This window comes from Eretmochelys imbricata, chromosome 1 (genome assembly GCF_965152235.1).
Source record: "Eretmochelys imbricata isolate rEreImb1 chromosome 1, rEreImb1.hap1, whole genome shotgun sequence".
Lineage (NCBI taxonomy): Eukaryota > Metazoa > Chordata > Testudines > Cheloniidae > Eretmochelys > Eretmochelys imbricata.
Genome location: NC_135572.1, coordinates 350,873,946 through 350,897,728, shown reverse-complemented (window position 1 = coordinate 350,897,728; position 23,783 = coordinate 350,873,946). Strand labels below are relative to the sequence as shown.

Here is a 23,783-nt window from a genome sequence, read left to right as displayed (position 1 = left end):
TCTGGAGCACCATAGTGGGCATTACCTATAGAAAATAATTTGTTTCTCTACAAGAAGGAGAAAGGATTGTAATAACTCCTTAGGGTCTGCTCAAACAATTATCTATGCCACAGTTACTATGCATCATTGTAGCAACACAGCACTGGCATACTACAAGCACAAAAAAATGTTTTTTTCACTTTACATCTTTTAAAAATAAATGTTCACACGAAAATAGATTCATTGTAACAAGGCAGGAGAAAACCAATTCTCCTTCCCCTAAAGAAAAGGCTGCTTGGGGAATCTTAGCTGTTTTTGGATGTCATAACCTCTTGCTAATAAAGAGTTATAAGTGATGATCTGCTGTATGCAGATTGAACCAGATGAGAAACCTCAGGAGCAGGTCTTCACATTGTTTAAAAATCGGGCAGGGGGAGGGGGATATGAACAGCTAACTATTTATCCCTTTTAGATGCTTTAAAAGACTGAATGGAATGTGAACACTGTCTCCAGTTCGGAAATAAGCATCATGAGATAAACACTCTTGTCCTGAAGCAAACTAGGATGAGGACATTTAAAAAAAAAAAGTCAACTCTGCCTGTATCTCAGATGCAGAAATTCATTGTTCTCCATTTCCCTTAATAGGTTACAATTCATAAATATACAGAGAAGTATAATTTTTTTCCCTGGGGAGTGGAATGGTAAATCATCCACTCAGTGTAAGACTGTGATCCCTTGGGGGTCTGGCACACTAAGGCTATGTTTACACTACAAGCTAGGGGTGTGATTTTCCTGCTAGCGTACATATACTCGTGCTAGTTCTCATCAGGCTAGTGCAAGTATAAACAGCAGTGTAGCCACAATAGAATGTGTAGGGGCAGCAAAGGCATGGCTTAGCCATGCAGAGTACATACCCACTGGTTTCAGGTAGGTTCACATGTGGCACAGCTAAACTGTTCCACTGCTCCATGCCTACAATGCTATTTATACTCATGTTAGCTAGGTCAATGAGAGCTAGTTGAAGTATGTGTATGTGAGCTGGGGAATCACACACCACCAGCTTGAAGTTATGTCTACGCTATAAGGGGCATTCCCAGGAAACAGTGTACAGGCCAGGGCACACCACAGATCCTGTAAATTCATGACACCATCCCACTCATCTTAGAACCTGCTTCAAGTCCCTTGAAACCAAGGATACCAAAGACCTAGTAGAAGAATTGAAGTTGGTGCTTCCAAATTGTAGCATAGAGCACTTCTATTAGCACACAAGGCCAAACTATAAAATAAATTGGATGTTGGATAAATGCTAGCGAATTAAATAAAAGCACCATAACATGAATGATTAGCAAGCCTTCTTCAGAATGTTCACACAATGGATACCTAGGGAAGATTGTGATCTGTTACAATGGTGTAAGTCAGGAGTAACTTATGTCTTAAGTGGCTTTATAAAAGTGTAAGACAAGAATCCAGCCAGAAGTTTGTTTTGAACTTGGAAGTTACTCTCATTACAGCCACAAATATGAACTTCGCAAACATACCACAAATATGAACATAAGCAATCAAACATGTGACATCCTTTTGCAACAGTTCAATACCTATAATAATTTCACCCACAAGGTGCTTTTGTCCACCTGTGCTTTTAAAAAAAATTGCAAGTACAGTAGCTTTAGAGGTACTGTAAGTTATGATCTTGAAGTATAAAAAAGGGCTGTGAAGTAGCATGTAAACAGGAAGTCTGGCTAAAATTTGAGACATTTAAAGCTCTCTCTAAATACTCCTTCGGAAACAATGGTTTGATACCATTTCCACAAACAGTTTGGGGATTTTTTTAGATTCAGGTACAAAAAGAAAACAAGTAAAATTTTTGCAGATAACTGTCCACTTACACAGCTAGTCACAAGTGAAGGGGAAAGGATGAAGAAATATTCTTCATTCAGGCAGAAAATACAGTACTTTGGCTCTGGCTGATATACTTACAAGTACTCTCATATGCAAATAAACAGGTTTAGTCATGCCTAAAGTCCTTTCTGGGCATCTGACTCAGACATGCAGGAACAGGATTAAGGTCAGACGCAGCTTTTAGCATGAAGTTATGATTTGTTTAGCAGCTCTCTGATTTAAGATGAAAATTAAAAGTAACAGAGGAAAGCAGTATGATACAAGAGAACCTCCTATTAGACTTTATTGTGTGTACATACTAAAGTTTCTTTTGAATATTCAAAGCAGGAATGAATGATTTATAGTCTCACAGTTACACTCAAATACTACTCCTGTGGGAATTCTGAGCAAAAAATTTTAAAATTCTGAAAATTCTGCATATTTTATTTGTCAAAAACACACACTATAATCACACCAGTTTCAATTATTTTGGTAAATTTATTTTAAAATACCTGTCAGCAAATGTCTGCAACAATACAGACAATGAAAGATTCAGGAAATGTTTTCTGACAAATGGATTCCTTACTAGGCATATAAATACAGAACTTTGAGTAATTCATTTGAACTGCAACACAGACCCATATTCTCCCCCACCCCACAGAAGAAGTGCAAAGGCTTGGGGAAGTCAGGGTTAATGCAGGAGCTGACAGAGAGGGAAAGAGACTGGGAGTGACCCTGGATCATTGTTGGGTGTTAGTGGGAGAAATATGGAACAGGGTTTTTTTTGGAGGAAAGGGAGGGATTGTTAGGGAGCCTCCTCCATGCAGACCCTGGCCTCTCCCATTCAGTCAGGCACATCTGCCCATCCCCATGTGTCCCTGCAACCCCATGTGTCCCTCCACCCCGACACCCACTCCCCCCCATCCCCATATGCCCTTGCACCCCATTTAGCCACCCCCTGTTGCCCTGAACCACCCCCCCACCATTCCTATGTGTCCCTGTGCCCTCACTCAGTCACCCCTCTTCCCCCACGTGGCCCTGCACCCGCTGGCCCGTCCCCAGGCGGCCCTGCATCCCCTCTCCCATCCCCATATATGTGTCTCTACCCCCACTCAGCCACCCCACCTTACCCATGTGGCTCTGCACCTCCCCCCCTTCCCCATGTGTCCCTGCACTCCCTCAACCAGCCACACTCCCTCAGCCAGCCCCACCCCCCAGCCCCATGTGTCCCTGCACTCCGTCCCCATAAGGTCCTGTGCCTCCACTCCTATTCAGCCCCTGCCCCAGTCTGTCCTCCCCCAATAGCCCTTACGAAGCCCAGTCTGTTAACCCTCCCGCCCCTGCTCCATGTGCCCCACACTGTCTGTCCTCCCATTTCCAGGCTCCTGACCTGGCCCCACAGGCAGGGCACTGCAGGAAGGCAGCGTCTTCTCTTCCCTATCAGCAGCTGGGGCTGCTCCCACCTGAGAGCAGCTGCTCTGTTCTAGCGCCACAGCGGCCCCTGGTGGGCAAAAAGCAGAGCTGCAGTAACTTGGTGGTAGAAGGTATTTTCTGCGAAAAAATAATGTGCATGCACAGTGGTGCACAGGTCACCCAGGAGTATAATAAAAATGACATCACTGCTCATAGATTAGATGAAAGACACAAAAGTCCTACTAGGGCCATCTTGTTCCATCTCCCAGGAGGTAGTGAAGGACTAATCCAGTATAGCTGAGCAAATGTGCGTTTTACAATAATATTTACTAGAACTAAAATTAAACAGGAGGGTTAGGAGTAATAGCCAGCTAAGAATCTGAGTTAACTCTGAAGTGAAGACAATCTACAGTTCAAGAAGGATGTTGATAAGTTGGAGGGGGTTCAGAGAAGAGCCACGAGAATAATTAAAAGATTGGAAACATGTCTTATAGTGAGATTTAAGGAGCTCAATTTATTTAGCTTAACAAAAAGAAGGTTGAGTAATTTGATTACAATCTATAAGTATCTACACCAGGAACAAACATTTAATAATGGGCTCTTCAATCCAACAAAAGATATAACATGACCAAATAGCTGGAAGTTGACGTTAGACAAAAATCAGACACGAAAGCTCATGCTCAAATAAATTGGTTAGTCTCTAAGGTGCCACAAGTACTCCTTTTCTTTTTACAGGATATTGGGTATACCTTTTTACCCATGAGAGAAATTAACCATTGGAACAATTTACTAAGCGTTGTGGTAGATTCTCCATCACCGGTAATTTTTGAGTGAAGATTGGAATTTTTTTCTAAAGAGATCATAGACTCATAGAATATCAGGGTTGGAAGGGACCTCAGGAGGTCATCTAGTCCAACCCCCTGCTCAAAGCAGGACCAATCCCCAACTAATCATCCCAGCCAGGGCTTTTCAAGCCTGACCTTAACAACTTCTAAGGAAGGAGATTCCACCACCTCCCTAGTTAACGCTTTCCAGTGTGTTTCACCACCCTTCTAGTGAAAAATTTTTTCCTAATATCCAACCTAAACCTCCCCCACTGCAACGTGAGACCATTACTCCTTGTTCTGTCATCTGCTACCACTGAGAACAGTCTCGATCCATCCTCTTTGGAACCCCCCTTTCAGGTAGTTGAAAGCAACTATCAAATCCCCCCTCACTCTTCTCTTCCGCAGACTAAATAATCCCAGTTCCCTCAGCCTCTCCTCATAAGTCATGTGTTCTAGACCCCTAATCATTTTTGTTGCCCTTCGCTGGACGCTTTCTATTTTTTCCACATCCTTCTTGTGGTGTGGGGCCAAAAACTGGACACAGTACTCCAGATGAGGCCTCACCAATGTCGAATAGAGGGGAACGATCACATCCATCGATCTGCTGGCAATGCCCCTACTTATACATCCCAAAATGCCATTGGTATTCTTGGCAAGAAGGGCACACTGTTGATTCATATCCAGCTTCTCGTCCACTGTAACCTCTAGGTCCTTTTCTGCAGAACTGCTGCCGAGCCATTCAGTCCCTAGTCTGTAGCGGTGCATGGGATTCTTCCTTCCTAAGTGCAGGACTCTGCACTTGTCCTTGTTGAACCTCATCAGATTTCTTTTGACCCAATCCTCCAGTTTGTCTAGGGCCCTCTGTATCCTATCCCTACCCTCCAGCATATCTACCTCTCCTCCCAGTTTAGTGTCATCTGCAAACTTGCTGAGGGTGCAATCCACACCATCCTCCAGATCATTTATGAAGATATTGAACAAAACCGGTCCGAGGACCGATCCTTGAGGCACTCCACTTGATACCAGCTGCCAGCTAGACATGGAGCCATTGATCACTACCCGTTGAGCCCGACAATCTAGCCAGCTTTCTATCCACTTTATAGTCCATTCATCCAGCCCATACTACTTTAACTTGCTGACAAGAATACTGTGGGAGACCGTGTCAAAAGCTTTGCTAAAGTCAACGAACACGTCCACCGCTTTCCCCTCATTCACAGAGCCAGTTATCTCATCATAGAAGGCAATTAGATTAGTCAGGCATGACTTGCCCTTGGTGAATCCATGCTGACTGCTCCTGATCACTTTCCTCTCCTCTAAGTGCTTCAGAATTGATTCCTTGAGGACCTGCTCCATGATTTTTCCAGGGACTGAGGTGAGGCTGACTGGCCTGTAGTTCCCAGGATCCTCCTCCTTCTCTTTTCTAAAGATGGGCACTACATTAGCCTTTTTCCAGTCATCCGGGACTTCCCCCAACCACCATGAGTTTTCAAAGATAATGGCCAATGGCTCTGCAATCACATCCGCCAACTCCTTTAACGCTCTCGGATGCAGCGCATCCAAACCCATGGACTTGTGCTTGTCCAGTTTTTCTAAATAGTCCCAAACCACTTCTTTCTCCACAGAGGGCTGGTTACCTCCTCCACATGCTGTGCTGCCCAGTGCAGTAGTCTGGGAGCTGACCTTGTTCGTGAAGACAGAGGCAAAAAAAGCATTGAGTACGTTAGCTTTTTCCACATCCTCTGTCACTAGGTTGCCTCCCTCATTCAGTAAGGGGCCCACACTTTCCTTGACTTTCTTCTTGTTGCTAACTTACCTGAATAAACCCTTCTTGTTACTCTTAACATCTCTTGCTAGCTGCAACTCCTGGTGTGATTTGGCCTTCCTGATTTCACTCCTGCATGCCCGAGCAATATTTTTATACTCTTCCCTGGTCATTTGTCCATTCTTTTTTGTGTTCAAGATCAGCAAGGATTTCATTGCTTGTAGATATGTTCTACGAATTAATTTCAGAAAGTTCTACGGCTTGTATTACACAGGAGGTCAGACTAGGCCATCACAGTGGTCCCTTTTGGCCTTGAAATCTATACATCCCATATTTTTAATATTCGCAACAAAATGCTTACAAATCACCTCCAAACCAACAAGCATTCACTAGGTGAAATTAGAACCCTGTGGAAAATGAGAACAATTGCAACCTGTTCAAACCATCACAACCCAACAACAAAAATTAGGACATGTTTAATGATCTGCTATAAGCCACTTGCCCAGCTCCAATTCCAACAACACTATACAGCACTTTGCCCTGTTAGTTCCATGGCAGTTAGACTGGCAGGTTAGGGACCAAGCGTGTGATCAATCATTTTGATGTTCTCACCATTTGTTCATAGTGGCAGCAAACAACAGAGAGAGAGAGAAAGAATTGTAAGGGGAGAATGGCCCTTCAATGTGAGACAGTGTGTGGGTTTTTCTTTAAGATGTCTTTTTCAACCAGCTCTAGGGGTCACTACCCAGCCAGCCAACTACATGCATTTGATCGCCATCATCAAGTATCACAGAGAGTGGGACAACACTGCCATATAGTGGGAATATGGAAGCCCGAGGCTGGATTGTATGGTTGTGGGGACTTTGTATTCTCAATCTCTGTTGTAGCTGACAAGGAGAGAAGGTAATAAAATTTGTAAGGTGGTTTAATTTCTGTTCCAGTGGTTTCACCTCAGGAGGTAAAGTTGTCAGGAGACAAGGAACCTGGCCTTCGTTCACAATTATTGGTTGGATGGTGGGAAATCAACCAACCATCTATCATTTAATAAAAGATGAGACCCCTTCCCTGACTTTGTGTACATTACACAGACTTTGGTAGATGCTGCTGTTGGGCCAGTTTTAGTATAGCTATCATCTGCTGGGTAATAGTACATCATAAACCAAGGGGGGGGGGGGAAGAGGGGGAAGAGAAGAATTCAGTTGAAAAGAGGTGTGACCATGTTGATTGCAGCCAGCCTTAAACATAGGAGCTCTTCTCCAAAACTGGATCTGATACAGTATTTCAACTTACATGAGAGTCAGAGGATGAGATTAACATGGGGCTGGTATTTGTGTATCACTTGCACCATGGTACTACCAAGTCACTTCATGAGCCAACTAAATTCCTCACTACAGGGGCATTAGAATGTACAGATTGATGGTTCTCAGCAACTTCTGAGAATCTTTTAAGACAGCTCAGGATTTCCTGGTCACCATGACTACCATGGGACTATCCCAGGTAGGTACTGGCTCACCTCATACAGCTAGTCACATTTTGGAACTGGTTTTTGGACTTGGAGTGAAGGTTAGGCAACTGGATCCTAAACCTGTATCATGGACCAACCATTTCATCCTGCATTTTGAGGAGAGGGCTCATCCCTCCTGTTGGGGCAAGAGGTTTGTTTTGATGGTTTGCTCTCAAAGATTAATGGAACCAGAGATTCTAGAGAGCAAAGGAAGAAGAATCATGTTCCACAAACAGACCACTCCTTCAGTGGGTTGGTAGGAAACATGTAATACTCCCATTTTGTCTCTCATTGATGGGGTGCCATCTTGGCCAGCTTCATTTTCACAGGTTACCCTGATTTACAGATCTGCAACAAGTGAAGACAGCTAGAGCACTGAAAGTGGAAGCCTCGTGCCATGGCTGATCAGTTGCAGCATAAAGACTTTTTAAACTCTTACAACATGGCTGTGTAAGAGACCAAAAAAAAAACACCTTTTCCTCCATCATAGCATCTGCAAAATTTCAGATAGATTTGTTTCAGGTGATAATCTGGTAAATCTGGATTGTCTCCACTCAGATGCTGATCTGAGTCCCTCCCACTGAGAAGAAATTGTTTTGTGGACAAGATTGATCATTTTAGGGATTGGCTGTCTATTTCTGTGATAGAGTAAGGTCCTAAGGGAACAAGGGCCTTCTCTTCTCCACAGTTTCAATCAGTGATGCTCCATGAAACACTGGAAGTGTTGGAAGAACTTCACCCCACCACCTGTACTTTGGATCCATGTCCTTCCAGGCCAGTGGGGAAGTACTAGCCTTTATTTGTGGAGATTGTCAGTGCCTCTCAGAGAGAAGGTAGGTTGCGTGCTGCTATGAAGGAAGCAATTACAAGGTCTTTCCTTAAAAAGTCATTGCTTTCACTAATCATCAAAAAGTATCACATCTTACTTTCTGGGTAAGACTGTGGAGAAGGTTGTGAAATAATTCACAGATGCATTTGATCTCTCTGACCCTTGTCAGTCTGAGTACAGACCTGGCAATGACACAGAGACTGCATTGGTCAATGATCTCCTGGCAATGCATAAAGATGTCCAATGCTGGTATTAAATCCAACAGCTGTTTTCATTACCATGAGTAGGGCTGCGTGTCTGTCACGGAGGTCAAGGAAGTGATGACTTTCCGTGACTTCTTCAGGGGCCAGCGTGACTGACTCTGGGGCCAGTTGCTCAGGTGGCCCCAGGGACAGCCATACCAGCCGTGGCCCCTGGCTGGCCAGAGCGTCCGTGGTCTGTGACTCCAGGCAGCTGGTGCCCCTGGCCTCATGCATCCCCCCCAGCAGCACCTCTCGAATGCTTCCCCCCCACCCCCAAGATTATTTTTAGTATAAGACCATGAATTTTTGATTTTTGCACGTGATCTGTCCATGACTTTTACTAAAAATACCCGTGACTAAATCACAGTCTTAATCATGAGGGGTCACTAACTCACCTGTAGACTCTGGAGGGGTTGACTTTCAGCAACTTAGTTCTCTTCTCAAGGAGAGCTTAATGTATAGTTGTAAGCAACTGCTCTTACACCCAAAGAGCTCAAGTGCAGGGTGCTACAGGGTCCCATTCTGTCACCTCTCCTGTTCAATATGTATATGGGGCCAGTAGAAAGTTTAGTAAGCAGGCACAGGGTTTCGAGTTTTGAATAGACTGATGACACCCACTGTATGGTTTCAGAGTAGCAGTCGTGTTAGTCTGTATTCGCAAAAAGGAAAGGAGGACTTGTGGCACCTTAGAGACTAACCAATTTATTTGAGCATAAGCTTTCGTGAGCTACAGCTCACTTCATCAGATGCATTCCTGTATGTCTCTATCACATCAGATTTAGGTAACATAGAACAGCACCTCAGACAGTGTCTAACTGATGCTGGGGCATCGAGGAGAGTTAGCTGTCTGAGGCTCAACACAGACAAGTCTGAGGTAATGATGGCCAGTTGGGAGAAGAAGCCGGAGGAGGTATCACCACCCTCCGTGGACTGCAGGAGCACATCCGCCATTAGTTAATAGAGTCTACAAATGAAGGGGTAATATTAGACCCCCTGGCAGTGTTGGACAATCGTATCACAGCAGTGACTCAGTCAGCTTTTTACCATCTGCATCGGGCTAGAAGGCTGCAACATTTCCTTTCAGATGTGGACCTTGCCACTGTTATCTTTGTTGCCTCAAGATTAGTCTACTGCAATAAACGCTACATGGGGCTATAATTTAAGCCATTTGGAAACCGAAGGTGCAGAACAACGGCTCACTTACGTAAAGTGGGGCATCTTGCTGGAAACAAACAAAACTGTACTTGCTGCCCACTGAGTGGAGTTTAAGGTTTTGGTTATGACCTACAAAGCCCTAGATGGCCTGGGACTGCATCTACCCCATGCCACACTACCACAGCTGTGGTCAGCATGGGTGCTCAAGCTAGAGTCCCTCGTTGTAAGTGAGAGAGACTGGCACACAAGATGTTTCTCTGTGAGGGCTCAAACTCTGGAACTTGCTCTCTTCACAATAGTCTGAAATAGCCCCAACTTGGCAACCTTCCAGGCATGCTGCAAAATAGATGTTTGATAGAGCCTTTGGAGAAGGCTGAGGGTCCATTTTCTAGATGAAAAGTAGCTGGCTGGATGATCAAATTCCTGTGGAACTCATTTTAGCACTGCTGAGGTTTAATCTAATTGTATTTATTATATGATTAAGTTAGCATGCCTAGAGCTCTGAATAGGCATCAATTTGAAACCTAAATAAATAATTAAAATACATCAAATAACCTGCAAGTTTCATTGTAGATAACCCTAAAAAGTTAACAGAAATGTAAGATCCCTAAGCTGGTTCCAAAAACACCAGTTTAGAACCTAAAAATGGAAGGTGACAAGAATCTGGATCACTTGTCTCATAACAGAGTAACCCATCTGCTCAATCATACAGGCTAACAAGAACATATCACTCTAGTGCTTCACTTTCTTCACTAGCTCTCTAAGGAAGATCAGGTAAAATTCAAGGTTTCAATCCTCATCTTCAAAACACTGTTACAAAAAGTTACCCTCACCACAGATGATCATGCCCTTCCATGACAGATAGATTGCACTGGAACAATGGAGCTATCAACTTAAAGCATTAAACCTTTGCACCCAGGAGACTGTTGTCTCAGAAACTGCTCAGAAGTTTTTAACTCACTCCAGTAAACATCAGAACCATGGTGATCATTAGCACTGTTAAAAACAAAATACCACTTCAAGAAAGCCTTACCATGACACCAAACAAATAAAATATCACAAAGTCCTGCTCCCTGAATAAAAACCTAGACAAATTTTCATTTAATAACTTCCTTTGGGAATGATTAACTTATGTACCACTGTAAAGATAAAGTTCTAATTATCATGATAATTACACCTTTGCCTGCTCTACCTGCAACAGGAGGAGGCAGGACACATCGAAGAACCGGACTTCAAAAAAACCCATCCTTGAAGTAATTCAGATTACACTTCAACTCAAAGCAAAGTAACTGGCCATAGCCTCACTAGTTTACAGCATGATGAATAACTTATGAAAAATGCAAAACCCTATGAAGATTAGAAACATCCATTTCTAAAACAAGTCAAGAAAGAGATGAGGTGGACTGGGGTTCTCAACCCTTTCTCTCTCTGAGGCGCCACAAACATGCTCCATGGCCCACGTGTGCCACAATAACTGGTTTTCTGCATATAAAATCCAGGGCCGGCATTAAGGGGTAGTAAGCAGGGCAACTGCCCAGGGCCCCACGCCGCAGTGAAGCTAAGCTGCTCAGGCTTCTGCTTCAGCCCCAGGTAGCGGGGCTCAGGGCCCCAGGCTTCAGCCCCATGCAGTGGGACTTCGGCTTTCTGCCCTGGGCCACAGCAAGTCCAACATTGGTCCTGCTTGGCGGACCCCCTGCAACCTACTCTTGGCCCTCCATGGGGACCTGGACTGCTGGTCGAGAACCACTGATCTAACAGATGCTTTTCTACCTCTAACTTCCATGCAATACCACTCCTCTCAAAGGAAAAAGATGTTAACAGGTACTACAGTTAATAAACTGTAATAATAAAGCGAGTTAATAAACTGCAAAAGTTATTAAACGTTTAACAGATGTGTAAATGACCACAACAGTATACAGAAGAAAAAAGATACGTCTTCTGCCCTCAGGAGCAGAAAATTTTACATATATAAAACACACAGAAGACATTGTAGGGCAAGAATGTATGAGAGGGAGGGTCTGGGAAATAACTAACGATGACAGGAGTAGGGGGATTTCCCAAGGAGGTATACACTGAGTAGAGAGGATGCTCATAGCACTTCCATTTTTCTACACATTTTGCATGTATAACTAAGCCAAAATCACAAGGACGTTATGAATAAGTGTTATTTTACCGATCGGGAAGATGTGAAGAGCTGTCAAATCACACAGCAAGTCAGCACAGTGCTAGGATTAGAACTCAAGAATTCCTGGCTCCCAACATTAAAGTCAAGCTTCTTGCCCATGTTACCTCTTATGGTGTCTAACCAATCACATGCTTGCTATGGAACATTCATGGATTAAGTTCTATTAAACATACTGGATCTCTTTCAAAGCCTAAAATCCTGTGCGGGGGGGGGGGGGGGGGGGAGGATGATGCTCTTTCAAGCAGCATGTGCTATAGGGAGATGCCAACAAACTTAAGAAACTGAGTTGGCTGAACTTTAATACCTCACTAACCACAAACTGAGTATAATCATCTTAATACACAATTATACCCTTTCCTGCCAGCAAAGTCACAAGAGATTGAGAAAGAATATTGTTAAATTGAAGGTACATTTCAACAAATTAGCTTAGTATCTGTCTACAGCTCTGAAAATCAATGGTTCCTCCTTTTTACCAAATTGGGATTGCTATTAACTTCACTTCTGTCAAATCTCACTAATCTGTGCAATTTTAGTTGTTGCATGAGTCCAACACAAGGACTCTACTAGTCAGAAGAAATGCAAAGACGACTGAAATTTTACAGACAGATCGGAACGCTGTTTTGGAGATACGTTCCCCCTGACAAGCAAGAATTGTTTTTTAGTCTGGTTGACTTTTGTTAGTCTTCACATTGGCTTATAGACCACCAACAGTGCTGAAGAAATTTGTTCTCATCTACTGTGCGCACACAGAACAAGGGGAATAGCCTTTGGCACCAGCCACTACTCAGAACTAGTGTCTGTCAATACTAAAGTTAACATGCTAAGATTCCCCTCTAGCAGAAATTGGAAAGACCTGCTCCCCTCTTAAAAACTGTCTATAATAACCAGTTGAAAATGCTATAATACTTTTAAATGAAATCCAAGGGTCTTCTGCTCTGCACAAGGAGGCATCATGAGGAGGAGTTTAAGTTTATTGCAGAATCCTTAAGATACAGAAAACCGATAAGTGATCTTCCAAATAAGGTCAGACAACTAGAACAAGACTACTATTCTGTGGTGCCTCATCAGGAACATAAACCGTAAGATCTAACAGAGACCACTGTTTTAGTTGTAAGACAAGCTTTTCAGAGAAATTACACATGCCACATGTGGTATTACACACACATAAAAGAGTGGTTCTTAATTTAGCATGTCATAACTTATGCTACCACATATCTTTTATGCCACTTGAGTATGCAACCTTAGCCTAGACACAAACGATTGAGCCCTCTCAGAAGAAGGATGATCCATGTGGAGAACTGGTTCCTTCACAAGATCTCCAAGGATCAAGGTTTGGGACCCTTCACAGCATGATGCATAATGCATTTATTTAAGTATTCTCTTCCCTGTGAAGCTGCTGTGAAACTCTCCATGTTTCAGTGGAAAGATGTTTATTTTGGACATTTGGAATTTTGAAAGTACCTGAAGTTTGGATGCTATTATGCAGTTTTCAGAAGTGGGAATTGTAAGTGCCAGGTGATGGAGAGCAGTGGAGTGGAAGCGAATAGCTCTAGGTACTTAGTTGGGCTGGGAGAAGCAGGGGTGAGCTTTTCTTCAATGTTGTAGGGTTAGAAACCTTCATAAAAACAGGGAGGGGTTAACAGAAATCATAGCAGAGGTTACAAGTAAATAAAAAATAAGCAAGGGCAATAGTAAAATTAGTCCCTGATCTTGCAAACAATTACCTGCATGAATAACTCATGCGGGTAAAAGGTATTCACTTGCATATTTGCAAGATCAGGGCCTACACGGTCAACTCTCTGGGGCAGTGACCATCTCTCCTTATGTGTTTGTAAGGTATCTAGCACAACAGGCATCTGATACTAATTGAGGTATTTCTGTGCAAACTGCAACAGAAGTAATACCTGACTCTTAAATTATTTCATTTATTTACATTTAAAGTCTACAAAAATCACTACACAAATTTTATGCACCTTAACAATTAAAAACTCACTATCACTTAAAATAACTAATCTGACATGCTTGAAAAAAGACAGAAGGGCTAATATTAGGGATGGGTTACTTTCCCATATACTGTGAGCAGCGTGACTATGAACTTTTCTTTTATAAAAGTTTGTATTGTGCCCATGGTGACAGATACCACAAATCTCTGTGTACAGGATTTCTATATTTTAAAAGATTTAATGTAATCTGTCAGACAGCACAAAGCTGCAGCTCTCTATGGGACCCCTTTGTGCTAGGCACTGTACAAATTCATAGCAAGAGAAAATCCTTGTCCCAAAGATCTTACAATCTAAATGGAAGACAAAGGTTGGGAGAAAGGGAATATTATCTTTGTCGCCTCCAATGAGCCTATTCCCATGCTTAGAGTTAGGCATGTGCCTAAATACCTTGCTAAATCAGGGCCCTGGTGAGGAAGGATGCTCTTATGGTTAAGGCACTACACAAGGAGTCCAGAGATCTGGGTTCAGTTCCTCGCTCTGCTGAAGACTTTCGATGTAATCCTCAGTAAGTTACTTAATTCCTCTGTGCCTCAGTTCTCAGTCTTTTGCTTATACATTGCATAAGCTCTTACCCTTTTTCTGTCTTGTCTATTAAGATTGTAAACAGGATTTTAAAAGGTTCTTGTGACTGTACAGCATCTATGACATTGGAGCTCATATCAGTTGGGGGGTAACCAGAAGCTACTGTAATACAAATAAATTGGTTAGTCTCTCAGGTGCCACTAGTACTCCTTTTCTTTGTGCAAATACAGACTAACACGGCTGCTACTCTGAAACTTTAAATATGATCAGCTTACAACAACTGCAGTCTTTCATACAGCTACCCAATGAGCCAAAGCTTTCCTCCTCTAATTACTTTCACTAAATTCACGTATGACCTCTTCTAGGAAAACTAAAGAAATCTGATATTTGAAAGTTATTTGTTACAGTGCCAGTTTCTAAGCAAAACGCAAAAACAAGAAATATTTCATACTTATCAATTGACAGTAAAACTAGAGACCAAGCAACATACAGATATTTAATGCAAGAATTAACTGGATATTGGGTGAATGAGGATAACATGACAAATGTGATAATATAGGCTCGAAGACTCCGATTTTCAAAGTTGTCTAGATGATTTGGGTATCAGATTTCCATTAAAAGTAATGGGTATTGGGTGCCCTGATCCCCTAGGAAGGTTTGAAAAATCTCAACCTAAAATATATTAATATTAAGCATTGTATGGCTGCTAATTATACCGTCAATTGATTGTTTGTAGGCAGTGTATTCAACACAGTTCAATGTAAGACCCATGATAAGGCTTCCTCATGAGGTAACATGTTTGTAAAGTTACCATATATGCAGAAACCCTGTTACAGGGGGAGGAAAAAAGACGGAATGGATGCTGGGTCCAGGTGGTGGTCAGGGGCTCCCCAGAGATGGAGGGACCTGCCCTCACATGGTGCTCTCAGAGTGGGAAGATGGGCCATTGGGTCCATGCACTGAATCCATGATAGGGAGAGGGGGAGTTAGCTCAGCCCTGCTCACTCCACTCCGCTTCAGCTGCTCTGGCAACAGCTTGCTTGTCTACTCCCCAAATTCTGAGCACAGTATCATCTGCTGCTGCCATGTTGCTGTGTGGGCCTAATGCTTTAAAACATTAATGTTCTGTTATTTTGGCCAGCCGCCCAAATTTTGCTGACAGCACCAGCCATAGAATAGAATTTTCAACAGTTTATAACTCAGCTAAACATGAATGGAATTTAATGGGACAAAGAAAAGGCATTTCTCTAGCCTGATGGCGCTCTCACTAATGAATTTGACAGGACTGCCGCAAACAATTGAGGCAATACAACTTCTTAAAAAAACCCAACACAATATCTTTCATAAAAGAAACGCTAGGCAACCTAAATATATGGACCACTACTGTCTCCCTTATAGTTACACCTCTTTGTCCTAGAACTGGTTTATTTTATATTATCCTTGAGATTACATTGGATAAATGGGATATGTTTATTGCATTCTGCTCATATTTTAGCTCAACACTTTAATTTATTGTGGATAGCTAAACCAGTGCCAAATTAATAAGCACTAAAGGCACAGAAATAAAATACATACATACATACTACAATATGAAGGGCAAATAAGATTTTAAGTTCTCTTGGGAACTATTGGAATATTTTCAGCAATTCCATGTCAGACTATTGCTTATAGTGACTTGTTTATGAATATTCTGACCTTTCTCGAGGAATATCTGAAGTGTCTTCTTTAGCATACTATCCAGTTGAGATTCTAACCTTTCCATTTTTCACCTCGTTTTACCCATAGTTCATAAGAAAGAAGGGCATTATTAGTGTGTAAAGACATATATTATATCGTATACACTGACAGTATATTTTATTTGAATTCTGAATATGTCTTCTTTCAATAATCAATAAAATCCCCACATCACACTGTAAACCTCCCTCTGCTTCAAATTCCCCTCAAAACTTTGCATGAAGTCTTCCCAGATTTCCCCATAAAACTACCCTAATGTCTTTCTCCTCCAAGCCATTTTTTTTCCTCTTAGTTCTGATTATCTCTCCCCCGCCCCCCAAAACCAGTCACTCCTTTCCAAGATCCATCCTCCTTACACTCCCCCAGTCTCTCCCTTCCCCAAATTTATCTCATTCTCTCCCCCTCATCCCCAACCCTTACTTTTCTCCTCAAACTGTTTTTTGGTACCTGTCTCCTTTCCCTCTTCTATATTGAGCTGTTTTCTCTTTCCTCAATAGCTGCCCCCTAACATCTAGCACCACTAGTGCCTGTCATCTCAGCGGTTTCCTAGGGACTGTCCTCCCATAGTACTTTGTCATCACAAAGTGTCCACCGTCCATAGCTGTCGTCCTCCACTATATCCATGCCCCTCACAGCTCCTCCTTCCTCTCCCGTTAAGGCGAGAAAGGGGAAGTGGAGGAGCAATTAACTCAGGCAGAAGCTTCTACCATGTTCCAGCCAGGCCCCTCTTGCCCTACGGATGCTCAGAGCTAGCAGTAATGGTGTCCAAACAAAGAAGGAACGAAGGAAATGAGCCCAGTGCAAGCATAAGCTAGAGCTATAGGCTCTTATTTGTCCAGCAGGAGGACATGGCATAACTTTCCACCTATCCCTCCCTCCCCACAGCACAAGACAGGAACTGCATCCTGCCTATTAAGCTATTAATAGCTAATCAGCAGCCAGCAGGAGGAAAGATGGGAGAAATAGAATGCTGAGCATCGCTGCAAAAAGCAACTTCAGAATCTCTTCTCTGCCCTCTCTACTGCTTTCACACCCTCCCCTTTACAGCCTCCAAAAGTTGGAGGAGGGGGGGAGAGAAGTATGAAAGATATTCACCAATCCCGCCTGGTAATTATGCCCATGCCTCATTATCTTCAGTTGGGTTGCACAAGTATGTGAACCATGATGCACCATAGGTACTGCATTTCAATACAGACAAATGAGAATTTACACATGTAGAAACAAGGAATGCAGGTCATACCTATAGAATGGGGGGACTGTATCCTTGAAAGCAGTGATTCTGAAAAGTACTTAAGAGTTATAGGTTTCAGAGTAACAGCCGTGTTAGTCTGTATTCGCAAAAAGAAAAGGAGTCCTTGTGGCACCTTAGAGACTAACCAATTTATTTGAGCATGAGCTTTCGTGAGCTACAGCTCACTTCATCAGATGCATACCGTGGAAACTGCAGCAGACTTTATATATACACAGAGAATATGAAACAATACCTCCTCCCACCCCACTGTCCTGCTGGTAATAGCTTATCTAAAGTGAGCAACAGGTTAGGCCATTTCCAGCACAAATCCAGGTTTTCTCACTCTCCACCCCCCCACACAAATTCACTCTCCTGCTGGTGATAGCCCATCCAAAGTGACAACTCTTTACACAATGTGCATGATAATGAAGTTAGGCCATTTCCTGCACAAATCCAGGTTCTCTCACTCCCTCACCCCCCTCCAAAAAACCACCCCCATACACACACAGGCTCACTCTCCTGCTGGTAATAGCTCATCCAAACTGACCACTCTCCAAGTTTAAAACCAAGTTAAACCAGAACATCTGGGGGGGGGGGGTAGGAAAAAACAAGAGGAAATAGGCTACCTTGCACAATGACTTAGCCACTCCCAGTCTCTATTTAAGCCTAAATTAATAGTATCCAATTTGCAAATGAATTCCAATTCAGCAGTTTCTCGCTGGAGTCTGGATTTGAAGTTTCTTTGTTTTAAGATAGCGACCTTCATGTCTGTGATTGCGTGACCAGAGAGATTGAAGTGTTCTCCGACTGGTTTATGAATGTTATAATTCTTGACATCTGATTTGTGTCCATTTATTCTTTTACGTAGAGACTGTCCAGTTTGACCAATGTACATGGCAGAGGGGCATTGCTGGCACATGATGGCATAAATCACATTGGTGGATGTGCAGGTGAACGAGCCTCTGATAGTGTGGCTGATGTTATTAGGCCCTGTGATGGTGTCCCCTGAATAGATATGTGGGCACAATTGGCAACGGGCTTTGTTGCAAGGATAAGTTCCTGGGTTAGTGGTTCTGTTGTGTGGTATGTGGTTGTTGGTGAGTATTTGCTTCAGGTTGCGGGGCTGTCTGTAGGCAAGGACTGGCCTGTCTCCCAAGATTTGTGAGAGTGTTGGGTCATCCTTTAGGATAGGTTGTAGATCCTTAATAATGCGTTGGAGGGGTTTTAGTTGGGGGCTGAAGGTGACGGCTAGTGGAGTTCTGTTATTTTCTTTGTTAGGCCTGTCCTGTAGTAGGTAACTTCTGGGAACTCTTCTGGCTCTATCAATCTGTCTCTTTACTTCCGCAGGTGGGTATTGTAGTTGTAAGAAAGCTTGACAGAGATCTTGTAGGTGTTTGTCTCTGTCTGAGGGGTTGGAGCAAATGCTGTTGTATCGCAGAGGTTGGCTGTAGACGATGGATCGTGTGGTGTGGTCAGGGTGAAAGCTGGAGGCATGCAGGTAGGAATAGCGGTCAGTAGGTTTCCGGTATAGGGTGGTGTTTATGTGACCATTGTTTATTAGCACTGTAGTGTCCAGGAAGTGGATCTCTTGTGTGGACTGGACCAGGCTGAGGTTGGTGGTGGGATGGAAATTGTTGAAATCATGGTGGAATTCTTCAAGGGCTTCTTTTCCATGGGTCCAGATGATGAAGATGTCATCAATGTAGCGCAAGTAGAGTAGGGGCTTTAGGGGACGAGAGCTGAGGAAGCGTCGTTCTAAATCAGCCATAAAAATGTTGGCATACTGTGGGGCCATGCGGGTACCCATAGCAGTGCCGCTGATCTGAAGGTATACATTGTCCCCAAATGTGAAATAGTTATGGGTAAGGACAAAGTCACAAAGTTCAGCCACCAGGTTAGCCGTGACATTATCGGGGATAGTGTTCCTGACGGCTTGTAGTCCATCTTTGTGTGGAATGTTGGTGTAGAGGGCTTCTACATCCATAGTGGCCAGGATGGTGTTATCAGGAAGATCACCGATGGATTGAAGTTTCCTCAGGGGACAGTGGGGTGGGAGGAGGTATTGTTTCATATTCTCTGTGTATATATAAAGTCTGCTGCAGTTTCCACGGTATGCATCTGATGAAGTGAGCTGTAGCTCACGAAAGCTCATGCTCAAATAAATTGGTTAGTCTCTAAGGTGCCACAAGGACTCCTTTTCTTTTTAAGAGTTATAGTGAGCAAGCTTCTCAACAGGAGCTCTCAGAGCAATGTTATGGCAAACAGGGCTTATGTGATCCTTGGATGTATAAACAAGGAGTTGCAAGTAGGAGTAGGGAGGTGATTTTACCTTTGTATATGGCACTGGTGAGACTGATACTAGAGTACTGTGTACAATTCTGGTGTCCATATTTTAAAAGAGATTTTTAAAAATTGGAGACTGTCCAATTGAGAGCCACAAAATTGATTCAACCACTGAAAAAAAATGCCTTACAGCAGAAAACTTACAAAAAACTCAACCTGTTTAGATTATCAAAAAAACAACAGTGCATAAGAACCATCATGGGGAGAAAATAATGAGTGCTAATGGGATTTTTAGAAAAGACAAAAATCATGGCTTGAAGTTAGAGACAAAAACTCACATTACAAATAAGGCACGGATTTTTAAACAGTGAGGCTGATTAACCTTTGGAACAAACAAGAGAATGGTGGATTTTCCATCTCTTGATTGGAAGACATCAACAATGGGTGCCTTTCTGGAAGATACATTTTATCTAAACACAAGTACTTTGGTTTAATACAGGGGTAAGTGGATGAAATGTAATAGCCTATGATATACAGGAAGTCAGACTAGATGATCTAATGGTCCCTTCTGGCCTTGAACTATGAATCTATAAATCTTATTGCTGCTTTCTACTAGCCCAAACTGCAGCAGGTCCAAAAGCTTCATGCATCAAACAAAGCAAAAACAGGATGAAGGTCATGGTGCAAGCAAAAACACTAAAGTTCTTAGGATTCCAAAGCCTCTGGCACTCCTCCCTTTTAGTTAGGTTCAAATTTTTAAGTGTCCCTTTTATTTGTGTAGCTGAAAGAAGCTGAAGGAAGTAACAAGTTCTTTCTGTACTGATGTCACATTCCAGCACTGGTTCCGAAGCTACAGTAGGCAGACTGCTTGTTCAGTGCTGTCAAATTATTTCCACACATGCTACTTGCTGAATTCTATCTTGTTGTATGAAGAAGAATTTCTGGACAAAAGAACCACAAAACCTATATCTATATCTATATATCTATATATCTATATATACATATATATATACATACACACACATACACACTGTATAATACATTGATGATGATTTCATCCACTGGACGGATAAACTTCCTCATTGATTTCCACCACAACTTCAACAACCACCACCCATGCATTAAACTCTTCTCTGGACCACCCACACCAGCATCAAGTTCCTGGACATCATGATTAGCTTCAACAATGGAACCCTACTGACAACGATCTACAAAAAAATCCCTCAGATCACTACACCTACCTTCACAGATGTAGTAACCACCCCAAACACACCAAGTAACCTGTTATCTACAGCCAGGCACTCAACTATCACAGAATATGCTCTGAGGAGAAAGTCCGGCATATACACCTAAACATACTCAAAACCACCTTTACCAAACAAGAACACTCCACCAGAGAAGCAGATTGCATCAGTGAAGGGGCCATCCAAATACTCTGATAGAACCTGCTTCAATTACAGATATGAAACCCCCTCTGACCGCCCACCCTTAGTTGTCACCTTCCACCCCACACTGGAACCCATATGGGTAACATCTAACAACTACAGCCCATATTCAACGGGGACCCTATCCCGAAAGAAATATTTCCTGAAACTCCCGCCCCCCCCTTCTGGCCTTCAAACAAACCCCAACCTCATCATCAAAAGCAAGCTCTCCACAGACCAGGGCACACCAGTTCAAAATGGGACCAGACCCTGCCAGAACAGATACAAAACCCGCAGTCATATCTCCACTGCTACAATGATCAACATCCCCCCCCGAACACATCTTTCAAGATCCATAGGTCTTACACATGCCTATCACAACATGTGGTGTACCTCATGCGGTTCACTAAATGCCCCAATAAGAACTATGTGGGTGAAAACAGACAGACACTCTCTACGCTCTCGAATGAACTCATGTAGGAATATGATAAAAGACAAAAACACCCATCGCCTGTGGGTAAACACTTTTCATAAAGCGATCTTTCTGTATCTGACCTTTATGTCATCTTCAAATGAAACCTGCACAACACTTTCAAAAGATATGCCTGGAGTTTAAATTCAAAATCACGGTTTTAATAAAGACCCTGGATTTACAGATTATTACAACAATCTGTAGCCCAACCACCCCCATTTTTATCCTATGACTGAAGAGGTGTTAAAAGGCCACATCACCTTGAATGGTCCTTTAGCATATATTCTAACTACTTATGCTAAACCTGTTCAATCTTTTATTTAGCTGTGACACTGAGTGCCTTTCCCAGACCTGAACAAACACTGTGTAGCTGGAAAGCCTGCCTCTCTCATCACCAGAAGTTGATCCAATAAAAGATATTACCTCACCCACCTTGTCTCTATCTTGTGGGTTATTCTGCTATTGACAAATAAAACCACTTCTTCCCTCCTCTACTCTGAAAAGTATTTGAGGCTGAGAAGCCACTTTATTTCACATTCTCCAATATAAGCACTGCAAAAGTCCAGTAGATCAGCAGCATCTGAAATCTGAACCTTAATGTAAGCAATACTCTAACACAAGTATTACAGAAGCATGACCAATTTTGAAACTAAGAGAGGACACATTTAATCAGATACCAGTAATATGAATGTTTGGGGGAAATTTACCTCTTTTTCGGTATCTCTGGATATACAGGTCCACTGGTTTTCCTTCACACTGTATGCCCAGAAGTCAGCCAGATCCTGAGTCCCATCCCAGCCACCGAACAAATAAACAGTTTCTATAAAAATGTAAGAACATACATGGATTTTAAAAAACACAAAGCCAGTTAATTTGAATGCCTTGAAGAGGTATGATCTACCTAGGATGAAAAGACAGCACACATTAATCAATTTCTAAGTCAGTGGACATGAAAATTCATACTAATTTCAAGCCAGTTCCTTTCTGAATACAATTCTCTCTCACCTGTTAATTGAAAGAGCAATGGGAAGGAGGTGGTTTATCTAATAATTTAGGTTTTCCGAGGGGCTTGACGCAGCCCCCTTAGATATACAGCCAATTTTCTAGGCTATTCTGATTTTATTTATAATGTCTGTCTATCTCAGAAGGGAGAATCAAATCCAGTATTTCACTGTATAAGTACTGGAGAAAAGGACAAAAATTTTTTTTTAAAAAATCAACCAATATTCATGTTCAGGATACTGTGAATAAGTACCGCTTGTTCAACAGGGTGTTAGGCTTTTGTATTGTATGTGGTGCAGGCTATCAACTAGAACCTGAAATTGGGTTCTATTCCAAGCTCTGGCAGGCCTGATACTCAACATGGACTCAGTTACAAGTGTTCTAGCTTAGTCTGCCCTTCTGTAAAACAGATATACTTCCCTTAACAGTGAGGTAATTACAATTTATGAAGGGCTCTGAGATTGACAAGTGAGGAAGGCCACACAAACAAATTAGTAGCAGAGACAGAAAATTCCATGACTTCAAGTTCCAAGCCGATTCCTCCAGAGCTTGCTACCCCTCAAGAGTTAAATGTCAGAGATAGAGGCATATTAAAACTATGACCCCATCAACCAATTAATGCCCAACATAATGGGCTCCAACAGGCATCCATGCTCAGATGTAAATGAACGACTCTTCTGGGTGTGGGAGGCATAGAGTCTCTGCACAAAGGAGAAGTGAAAAAGAATCTCAGTGCTCTGATAGGAGGAGTAGGAGTAGGAAGCATCTAGTCTTACTGGCTTGGTAGCTTTGAAGTCTCAGATCTTCTCAAAAGAAAATTTGATTTTAATACCAAAAAGCAATCGATCAGTGAACTAGAATTCAAATTTATTTTTCTCAAAATGTAAGAGCATTTCTAGGGGGGGCAACTTTCAAAACCCTTCAAGTATTCACTTAAAGTACTTTTCTTAAAAAATTGTGCACTAGTTTACTATAACTGTCTGCCAACTTTCAATCCGGTACCAATTAAACAGCACAGTTAAAAATGTGATATAGAATTTAAATGGCTATTGACCCTTGTCTATAATTGTGCTAGTGGGCACCACCATGAAAAGGTTATCCTGGTTCATTAACTTTAATTACCCTTCCTCTTGGGCTCAGGGCTCCCAATGTTCCCTGCGAAGAGCAAGTCCCTTTGTGCACATAAATTCTCACAGTTCACAAAACCCACATTACCACAACAGCTTCATTGATAGCTGAAGAAAATAAAAGATTTGGCACAGACCACGTATCCTATTGGGTCGCTGCCAAAATGTCATGCCTGCCTATGAAGGCTTTGTTGCTCCAGTTGAAGTTTAA

General features: G+C 42.5%; 1 protein-coding gene across 4 annotated transcripts in view; it reads right to left on the bottom strand.

Moving 5' to 3' along the window:
* The window catches only part of MKLN1 (muskelin 1), a 199,536-nt gene that overhangs the window by 77,368 nt on the left and 98,385 nt on the right, over positions 1 to 23,783 (bottom strand). For all 4 annotated transcript variants that reach the window (XM_077837053.1, XM_077837063.1, XM_077837072.1 and 1 more), the window contains one exon: positions 22,151 to 22,263. In XM_077837053.1, coding sequence (XP_077693179.1) covers positions 22,151 to 22,263 — 113 coding nt within the window. The remainder of the gene's footprint in view (positions 1 to 22,150; positions 22,264 to 23,783) is intronic.